We start from the raw sequence: 10,482 nt of genomic DNA, 5'->3' as shown, positions 1-10,482 counted from the left end.
GTTCTCTCTGCAGGGAAGCTGTGATCTCCAGCACTTTTCCAGTACAGTAATCTGACTCCCCTGTAACTCAGAACCTTACCCACATGTTAGACCCGACTGGACCAGAACCCAATTCATTCCCCTGAAATCCCATTGCTCCAACAACTGGCTTGGATATTGCTCACTAGTCTGTCTACTCCTGACCAAACACAACACCCCTCTGCCTGTTAGATCCCAAACCCTCTCCAGCCTACTTTAAGCATTCATTTGGTTACCTGGCACCTTACCCACCTGATACTGGACCCACTTGGCAATCTACTGACTTCAGTCAAAATGTATGGTGCTGGAAAAGCACAGCTGGTCAGGCAGCATCTGAGGAGCAGGAGAGTCGTTGTTTTGAGCATAAGCTCTTCATCAGGAATGTGGGGGTCAAGGGGGCTGAGAGATAAATGGAAGGGTGGTGGGGCTGGGGGAAGGTAAGTGAGAGAGCATTTGGTAGATGATGGTGGAGGTAATGGTGATAGGTTGGAGAGGAGGGTGGAGCAGGCAGTTGGGAAGGAAGCTGGACAGGTAGGACAGGTCATGGGGGCAGTGCTGAGTTGGAGGGTTGGATCTGGGATAAGGTGTAGGGAGGGGAGATGAGGAAACTGGTGAAATGCACATTGATCCCATGTGGTTGGAGGATCCCAAGGTTAGGTGGCTAGGATTTGGTGGTGGAGGAGGCCCAGGACTTGCTCGTCCTTGCCAGAGTGGGAGGTGGAGGTGAAGTGTTCGGCCACAGAGCAGTGGCAGCACCACACGTTTTGACTCTGATCTCCAGCATTTGCCGTCCTCATTTTCTCCTAATCTACTGACCTCATTCAGCTAGCACACTACCTTCCGGGCACCCTAACCCCTGTCTTATATTCTTTTCCTTTCGAGGAGCTATCAAAGTGTCTGGCCATGCTGTTGCCTAAATAAATCACAGAACACGGCAAAATTGGCTGCTGCAATTTGTGGAGGGCCCTGTCCAGGAATCTCCAGTACAGAAGTCATTCTGAAGGGAAGTTGGCAATTCTTAATCCAATTAGGTTCAGACATAGGGTTTCTGACTGTGCTTGGAATATCTGAATCGTGATGGAATAACTTGGGTTGCAGTTCCATCCATGATCTCATTAACCAGTGCAACCTAGGCCTGAGAATGCAGTCTGAATTAACGCTGGCTTCACACTCCTCAAGGGTCTAAGTGAACAGGGGTCTCACCAACACACAGGGGACAGCAGTTGCCATCTGCCGGGGCCACAGGATTCCTGCAGTTCGTCTGACACACTTTCTCTTCACACACAACTCGTCCTTCCTGGAAAACAAACATGGGAATATTGAGTTTGGGTTTGGTAGTTTTCTCTGCATTTCTCCTGATTCCTCACTAAAGGAGAGATTCCAGGGAATCTCTCTGGAATCCAGCTCACCCACAGTGTGCAGTGGGTATAATGCGCTGCACTCAGCTGTGCATAAAGGAGAAGACACACTCAAACATATGCCTCACACACATTTATAAAATCCACTGAGCTTTTCGTAAATGATGGTTAAATATTTCTCCTCCAATGACCCAAACTCCCAGCTAAGATTAGTGAATTAGGCTCACATGGGGAATTACTATTGATTCACAGTCCTCTGTGAGCCTCAGTGTAACCCCAAGGGGTGCAACTGCTCTCTCATATTTGCTGTGAACATACCGATTTATTTAACATTTGCCACCCAACTCAAAGCTAGAACTACACAACTGGGCATTAGGATTTACAGACAATGAACAATCCAACACACCACTGTTGCTCTGAAATAAAGCAAGTCACAACAACTAATGACATCTCAGTAAATAATATCCAGAATCTTCCTTTAGCAAAAGTGCAATTTTGTCAAGGTGGTGCTGCTGTGCTCAATGTTGCCTTTAATAAAGTCAGAAGTCGCACGACACCAGGCTATAGTCCACCAGGATTATTTGAAGTGACAAGCTTTTGCAGCACTACTCCTTTGTCAGGTGGACTTCGCTTCACAAAACAGCAGCACTCTGAAAGCTTGAGATTTCAAATAAACCTGTTGGACTATAGCTTGGTGTCATGTGACTTCTGACCTTGTCCACGCCGGTCCAACACCGACACCTCCTTTAATAAACTCAGCTGAAACACTAGAGTGAGAAATTGCTCGATCAGAAAACCTCACTTTTATATGGAAACATGCTCGATCTCAGTGCTTTTGTCAATGAAACATGCCGAACAGCACAGATAGTTACAGAGGCAGTGTAAAGGAAGCTTTACTCTGTATCTAACCTTGTATTGTACCTGTCCTGGGAGGGATTGATGGGGACAGTACAGAGGTAGCTTTACCCTCTACTGTACCTGTCTGCAGGGTGGGGGGTGGGGTCAGGGCAGTTAGAAATAGCCTTACTCTGTACCTGACCCTGTGCTGTCCCCACTCTGGGAGTGTTTGATGGGGACAGTGTAGAGAGAGTTTTACTCTGTATCCGACCCTGGGCTGTTCCTGCTCTGGGAGTGTTTGATGGGGACAGTGTAGAGAGAGTTTTACTCTGTATCCGACCCTGGGCTGTTCCTGCTCTGGGAGTGTTTGATGGGGGCAGTGTAGAGAGAGTTTTACTCTGTATCCGACCCTGGGCTGTTCCTGCTCTGGGAGTGTTTGATGGGGACAGTGTAGAGAGAGTTTTACTCTGTATCCGACCCTGGGCTGTTCCTGCTCTGGGAGTGTTTGATGGGGACAGTGTAGAGAGAGTTTTACTCTGTATCCGACCCTGGGCTGTCCCTGCTCTGGGAGTGTTTGATGGGGGCAGTGTAGAGAGAGTTTTACTCTGTATCCGACCCTGGGCTGTCCCTGCTCTGGGAGTGTTTGATGGGGGCAGTGTAGAGAGAGTTTTACTCTGTATCTGACCCTGGGCTGTCCCTGTCCTGGGAGTGTTTGATGGGGGGCAGTGTAGAGAGAGCTTTACTCTGTATCTGACCCTGGGCTGTCCCTGCTAAAAAGGTAAAAACAAGGATTGCAGATGCTGGAAACCAGATTCTGGATTAAAGTGGTGCTGGAAAAACACAGCAGTTCAGGCAGCATCCAAGGAGCAGGAAAATCGACATTTCGGGCAAAAGCCCTTCATCAGGAATACAGGCAGAGTGCGTGAAGGGTGGAGAGATAAATGAGAGGAGGGTGGGGGTCGGGAGAAAGTAGCATAGAGTACAATAGGTGAGTACAATAGGTGAGTGGGGGAGGGGATGAAGGTGATAGGTCAGGGAGGAGGATGGAGTGGATAGCTGGAAAGGAAGATAGGCAGGTAGGACAAGTCATGGAGACAGTGCTGAGCTGGAAGTTTGGAACTGGGGTGAGGTGGGGGTAGGGAAACTGGTGAAGTCCACATTGATGCCCTGGGGTTGAAGTGTTCCAAGGCGGAAGATGAGGCGTTCTTCCTCCAGGCATCGGGTGGTGAGGGAGCAACGGTGAAGGAGGCCCAGGACCTCCATGTCCTCGGCAGAGTGGGAGGGGGAGTTGAAATGTTGGGCCACGGGGCGGTGTGGTTGATTGGTGCGGGTGTCCCGGAGATGTTCCCTAAAGCGCTCTGCTAGGAGGCGCCCAGTCTCCCCAATGTAGAGGTGGCGCATCGGGAGCAACGGATACAATAAATGATATTGGTGGATGTGCAGGTAAAACTTTGATGGATGTGGAAGGCTACTTTAGGGCCTTGGATAGAGGTGAGGGAGGAGGTGTGGGCACAGGTTTTACAGTTCCTGCGGTGGCAGGGGAAGGTACCAGGATGGGAGGGTGGGTTGTAGGGGGGCGTGGAACTGACCAGGTTGTCACGGAGGGAACGGTCTTTGCGGAAGGCGGAAAGGGGTGGGGAGGGAAATATATCCCTGGTGGTGGGGTCCGTTTGGAAGTGGCGGAAATGTCGGCGGATCATTTGGTTTATGCGAAGGTTGGTAGGGTGGAAGGTGAGCATCAGAGGCGTTCTGTCCTTGTTACGGTTGGAGGGGTGGGGTCTGAGGGAGGAGGTGCAGGATGTGGATGAGATGTGTTGGAGGGCATCTTCAACCACATGGGAAGGGAAATTGCGGTCTCTAAAGGAGGCCGCCATCTGGTATGTTCTGTGGTGGAACTGGTCCTTCTGGCAATAGATACGGCAGAGATGGAGGAATTGGGAATACGGGATGGCATTTTTGCAGGAGGTAGGGTGGGAAGAGGTGTGATCCCTGCTCTGGCAGTGTTTGATGGGGACAGTGTAGAGAGAGTTTTACTCTGTACCTGACCCTGTGCTGTCCCTACTCTGGGAGTGTTTGATGGGGACAGTGTAGAGAGAGTTTTACTCTGTATCCGACCCTGTGCTGTCCCTGCTCTGGGAGTGTTTGATGGGATGGTGAACAACAGGTTTTACTGTAATCTACCCCTTTCCCACCTGACCATCCCATTCCAGTGCTGACAGGATTTTATTACAGATCGGATGTGTGGCCCCCTTGAGACACAGGCCAGTGTTGTTTTTATAATCTCCAGCCCTGTGACACTGTCAGGTAGTGAGCAATCCTCGGGGAAACAGCTCTCCGGGTACAGGAAGGCAGCAGGGGGTGGGGAGAGGCAGCGGGTGTGGGGGGAGGAAGGCAGCAGGTGGGAGGGGGTGAAGGGAGGCAGCAGGGGGGTGGGAGGGAAGGAGGCAGCAGGGGGTTGGGGGAGGTAGGCAGCAGGGGGTGGGAGAGGAAGGCAGCAGGGGGTGGGGGGAGGAAGGCAGCAGGGGGTGGGAGAGGAAGGCAGCAGGGGGTTGGGGGAGGAAGGCAGCAGGGGGTTGGGGGGAGGAAGGCAGCAGGGGGTGGGGGGGGAGGAAGGCAGCAGGGGGTGGGGAAGGCAGGAAGGCAGCAGGGGGTGGGGGAAGGCAGGCATCAGGGGGTGAGGGAGAGGAAGGAAGCAGCTGGTGGGGGGAGGCAGGAAGGCAGCAGGGGGTGGAGGAAGGAGGAAGGCAGCAGGGGATGGGGGGGAGGAAGGCAGCAGGGGGTGGGGGGAGGCAGGCATCAGGGGGGTGAGGGGGAGGAAGGCTGCAGGGGGTGGGGGGAGGCAGAAAGGTAGCAGGGCGTGGGGGGGGAGGAAGGCATCATGGGGTGCGGGGGAGGAAGGCAGCATGGGGTTGGGAGGAGGAAGACAGCAGGTTGTGGGTGGGGGGGGGAGAAAGGCAGCAGGGGGTGGTGGGGAGGAAGGCAGCAGGGGGTGGGGGGGAGGAAGGCAGCAGGGGGTGGGGGGGGAGGAAGGCAGCAGGGGGTGGGGGGAGGAAGGCAGCAGGTTGTGGGGGAGGCAGGAAGGCAGCAGGGGGTGGGCGGGAGGAAGACAGCAGGGGGTCGGAAGGCAGCAGGGGCTCAGGAGGAGGAAGGCAGCAGGGGGCTCAGGGGGAGGAAGGCAGCAGGGGCTCAGGGGGAGGAAGGCAGCAGGGGGCTCAGGGGGAAGAAGGCAGCAGGGGGCTCGGGGGGGGAAGGCAGCAGGGGGTCAGGGGAGGAAGGCAGCAGGGGGTCGGAAAGCAGCAGGGGCTCAGGGGGAGGAAGGCAGCAGGGGGCTCAGGGGGAGGAAGGCAGCAGGGGCTCAGGGGGAGGAAGGCAGCAAGGGGCTCAGGTGGAGGAAGGCAGCAGGGGGCTCAGGTGGAGGAAGGCAGCAGGGGGTCAGGGGAGGAAGGCAGCAGGGGGTCGGAAAGCAGCAGGGGCTCAGGGGGTGGAAGGCAGCAGGGGCTCAGGAGGAGGAAGGCAGCAGGGGGCTCAGGGGGAGGAAGGCAGCAGGGGCTCAGGGGGAGGAAGGCAGCAGGGGGTCAGGGGAGGAAGGCAGCAGGGGGTCAGGGGGAGGAAGGCAGCAGGGGGTCAGGGGGAGGAAGGCAGCAGGTGGTAGGTGGAGGCAGGAAGGCAGCAGGGGGTGGGGGGGAGGAAGGCAGCAGGGGGTGGGGGGGAGGAAGGCAGCAGGGGGTGGGGGGGAGGAAGGCAGCAGGTGGTGGGGGAGGCAGGAAGGCAGCAGGTTGTGGGGAGGCAGGAAGGCAGCAGGGGATGGGGGGAGGAAGGCAGCAGGGGGTGGGGGGGGAGGAAGGCAGCAGGGGGTGGGGAAGGCAGGAAGGCAGCAGGGGGTGGGGGAACGCAGGCATCAGGGGGTGAGGGAGAGGAAGGAAGCAGCTGGTGGGGGGAGGCAGGAAGGCAGCAGGGGGTGGAGGAAGGAGGAAGGCAGCAGGGGATGGGGGGGAGGAAGGCAGCAGGGGGTGGGGGGAGGCAGGCATCAGGGGGGTGAGGGGGAGGAAGGCTGCAGGGGGTGGGGGGAGGCAGAAAGGTAGCAGGGCGTGGGGGGGGAGGAAGGCATCATGGGGTGCGGGGGAGGAAGGCAGCATGGGGTTGGGAGGAGGAAGACAGCAGGTTGTGGGTGGGGGGGGAGAAAGGCAGCAGGGGGTGGTGGGGAGGAAGGCAGCAGGGGGTGGGGGGGAGGAAGGCAGCAGGGGGTGGGGGGGGAGGAAGGCAGCAGGGGGTGGGGGGAGGAAGGCAGCAGGTTGTGGGGGAGGCAGGAAGGCAGCAGGGGGTGGGCGGGAGGAAGACAGCAGGGGGTCGGAAGGCAGCAGGGGCTCAGGAGGAGGAAGGCAGCAGGGGGCTCAGGGGGAGGAAGGCAGCAGGGGCTCAGGGGGAGGAAGGCAGCAGGGGGCTCAGGGGGAAGAAGGCAGCAGGGGGCTCGGGGGGGGAAGGCAGCAGGGGGTCAGGGGAGGAAGGCAGCAGGGGGTCGGAAAGCAGCAGGGGCTCAGGGGGAGGAAGGCAGCAGGGGGCTCAGGGGGAGGAAGGCAGCAGGGGCTCAGGGGGAGGAAGGCAGCAAGGGGCTCAGGTGGAGGAAGGCAGCAGGGGGCTCAGGTGGAGGAAGGCAGCAGGGGGTCAGGGGAGGAAGGCAGCAGGGGGTCGGAAAGCAGCAGGGGCTCAGGGGGTGGAAGGCAGCAGGGGCTCAGGAGGAGGAAGGCAGCAGGGGGCTCAGGGGGAGGAAGGCAGCAGGGGCTCAGGGGGAGGAAGGCAGCAGGGGGTCAGGGGAGGAAGGCAGCAGGGGGTCAGGGGGAGGAAGGCAGCAGGGGGTCAGGGGGAGGAAGGCAGCAGGTGGTAGGTGGAGGCAGGAAGGCAGCAGGGGGTGGGGGGGAGGAAGGCAGCAGGGGGTGGGGGGGAGGAAGGCAGCAGGGGGTGGGGGGGAGGAAGGCAGCAGGGGGTGGGGGGGAGGAAGGCAGCAGGTGGTGGGGGAGGCAGGAAGGCAGCAGGTTGTGGGGAGGCAGGAAGGCAGCAGGGGATGGGGGGAGGAAGGCAGCAGGGGGTCAGGGGGGAGGAAGGCAGCAGGGGGTCAGGGGGGAGGAAGGCAGCAGGGGGTCAGGGGGGAGGAAGACAGCAGAGGGTGGGCTATAGTCTCCAGTGGCGTGCTGCATCCCGTATCTAAACCTATCCCGAACAGCAAACCCTGTATTCCAACCACAATCCCCAGCGACAACCCCATATTCCAACACCCCAGCTTACACCCCAGCCCAAAGCCATCTTACTCCCACCCTCATCATGACCCCCTCACCTCACTGTGACCTCTCATCCTCACCATGACCCACCCACCCTCACCGTGACCCCCCCACCATGACCCCTCACCCCAATCCCATCCTCGTTTTAGCCTGTATGCCATTCCCAGCTGAACATCAGGAAAAAGAAAATCGCAGCAACGTGGCATGAGCTGTTTCCCAGATTTCTCGACTGGATTTATCCTTATCCGTTTCTTGGCCTCCTCACTATGGCCCAGATCCTTTTATCTCCTCTGCATTTGTTCTGAACGTCGTTTAGGTTAGGTTATGGCTAGGGTGAGTAAAGACTCTATTCAGGGGAGGTCAAGCAGAAAGCAGTCTGCATTTATTTTCCATCTTCCCTCATTATCAGACTTTGTAAATCCAGCTCATTAAAAGCAGCAATGGGCACAGCTCAGGTAAGGAGCTCTAAAATCATCCACTGGGTTTGACATCTTCCCTAGATCATCCCAAACCCAATATCTCTACCAAACCTCCTTCCCTGACATCTCCTCACTCACTATCTCCACAACCGATATCTCCCCATGAACCCCGCACTATCTCCCCACTGATCCCTTGACAACTCCCCGTGACCTCATCCTCCCGACCTCTCCCCAATATCGCCCCATGACCTCATTCCCCCGCAATATCTTCACACTATCCCCCTGCCCAATATCTCCCCATGATCTCTCCCTGACCCCCATGACATCTCCCCATTATCTCCCACACCTGATATCTGCCCATGATCTCATCCTCCTGACCCCTCCCCGACGTCTCCCCATAACCTCATCCCCTTGATATCTCTCCACCATCTCCCCTGACATCCCCCCAATACCTCATACATCTTCCCATAATCTCATCCCCCCAATATCTCTCCTTAACCTCATGCCCCCGATATCTCTCCACAATCTCCTCAGAATCTTCACATGACCTCACCCCCCCGATATTGCCCCCGACCTTTCCCCATGATACACTCCACCATCTCCCTGATCTGTCGCCAATCCCACCACCCCCACCCCCCTCCCTTGCCTTGATTGTTGTCGTGTCAGTCAACCACCCTTTCAGAGGACATCATGCTCACAATATCATTGTGGAACCACAGCACATGACCTGGTGGGTTAAAGGTTTTAGTCTGGGGCCCCTGAAGGCCTGATACCCTGATGGTCATGTTCTACTGTTTGTAATTGAATGGCTTAACATTAGTCAGATACCTAAGGGCCTGTGACTGTAACATTTGTGTAGATGAGTGAATTGTAATAACTATCTGTTTGATCTTCCAATACCACACTGCCCATTATATTATGGGTGATAATGTAAGCATTGCTGCATTGATCCAAATTACTAGCTGGACACAAAACACCTGTTACAATGAACAACGGTGGGTGGCTGTTCATGAAGAAGACTCTAACATTTCAATAATATAACATTCTGCATCTTAAGTTTCTAAATGTAGAGAAGAAAGATATTAAATCTCATATCTTACAAATAGAGGAAATTTCGAGCAGTGAAGTTGTGAAGAAGCTAGGCTTAAGGTTACAATCCTACACTGAGCTAATGTGTCCCATGTTAAACAATCATGAATTGACAAACTGCTGTTCCAATTTCTTTAAATAAAATGTCAGTTCAGTGCTCCTCACATTATAGTGACAAAACTTTCCTGAAAGACAATGCAGCTAAAAGAAATACTGAAAAGCAGAGACAAATAGAGAAATTGCTGGAAAAGCTCAGCAGGTTCAGCAGGTTCAGCAGCATCTATAGAGAGAAACCAGAGTTAACATTTCAGGTCCAGTGACCCTTCCTCAGAACTGATGGCCATGAAGAAAAATTTGGTTTTTATACAGAAGATAGGGTGGGGGGAGAGGGTATGGAGAAAACGACAGATGGAGATTGAGCCCAACGAGAGAGGAAAACAGTTGGACAAAGGAGTAGGTAATGATCAGCCTGGGGGAAGGAATGGCTATTAACGGAGACTGTTATTGGTGAGTAATGGGTATTGTGTAACAAGTCCTAGTGTGTGGGGGTTGGGATAAGATACCTCAAGCTCTAAAATTGTTCAGCTTGATATTGAGACTAAGTCTATCGAGTTCTCAAATGGAAAATGAGGTGCTGATCTTCCAGCTTGCACTGAGCTCCACTGGAGCACTGCAGTAAGCCTGAGACACAGATGCAGGCCAAGGGAACAAGGTGGTGTGTTGAGGTGGCAGGCTCAGGATCTCTTTTATGGACAGAACTTTCTTGTGGACAAATGAAGTGGCCTGCACTTTGTTTCCTCAGTGTTGAGGAGACGACATCGTGTGACATGCAGGTAAAGCATGGAAGGTGTGTTTGGGCCCTTGAATACTGAGGAGGGAGGAGGTAAAGGGACAAGTGCTACAGCTTCTATAGCTGCAGGGGAAGGTGCCACAGGGCTGTGGGGTGTGGGGGGGGGGGGGGGGGGGGTGGATGTTGGGAATGAAGGGTGTTACAGAGGGCATGGTCTCTGAGAAAGGCTGACAAGGGAGGGTAGGGGAATGTGCGTCCACTGATGGCATTCCACTAGAGGTGGCCAAAATGGCAGCTAATGATCCTTTGGATGTGGCCATTAAAAAGCAGCTGCGTTTTTACACTAACAAGTCTTACCTGTATCTAGACCTCAGTTGAATTTGCCATTTGTCATGAAAGTAGATGGAAACCCTTTGGACATCATTACTCCTTATTTAGCTCAAATGCCACCAAGTGGCTGAAACCTGGAATTGTAAGGCTGCAATGTTTCAACTCCAAGGCTGTAGGTCTGAAAATCCAACTTCTGAAAGGGACCAAGCTGAGTAAAGGAGCAGCAACAACAACAACAACAAAAGGAAAACAGAGGCACAGAAGAGAAAAATAAAAGAGAGAAGGCAAACCAGTGAAAGAATTAAACAGTGCAATGTTTTTTAAAAATCTGACACTTCCATGCAAAATGCAAGGCACCCAATCAATTA

At 54.8% G+C, this 10,482-nt stretch overlaps 1 protein-coding gene across 1 annotated transcript in view; it reads right to left on the bottom strand.

Annotated features, from left to right (window-relative positions):
• kcp (kielin cysteine rich BMP regulator) overlaps positions 1 to 10,482 on the bottom strand; it is a 151,640-nt gene that overhangs the window by 56,890 nt on the left and 84,268 nt on the right. The window contains exon 17 of the mRNA XM_087999293.1: positions 1,222 to 1,315. Within this exon, the coding sequence (XP_087855419.1) occupies positions 1,222 to 1,315 (94 nt within the window). The remainder of the gene's footprint in view (positions 1 to 1,221; positions 1,316 to 10,482) is intronic.

Source organism: Chiloscyllium plagiosum, unplaced genomic scaffold (assembly GCF_037043375.1).
Source record: "Chiloscyllium plagiosum isolate Xiang-an unplaced genomic scaffold, Cpla_swu_hap1 HiC_scaffold_23, whole genome shotgun sequence".
In the NCBI taxonomy this organism is placed as follows: domain Eukaryota; kingdom Metazoa; phylum Chordata; class Chondrichthyes; order Orectolobiformes; family Hemiscylliidae; genus Chiloscyllium; species Chiloscyllium plagiosum.
The sequence above is the reverse complement of the archived record's forward strand: the minus strand, read 5'-3'. Positions and strand labels throughout refer to the sequence as shown.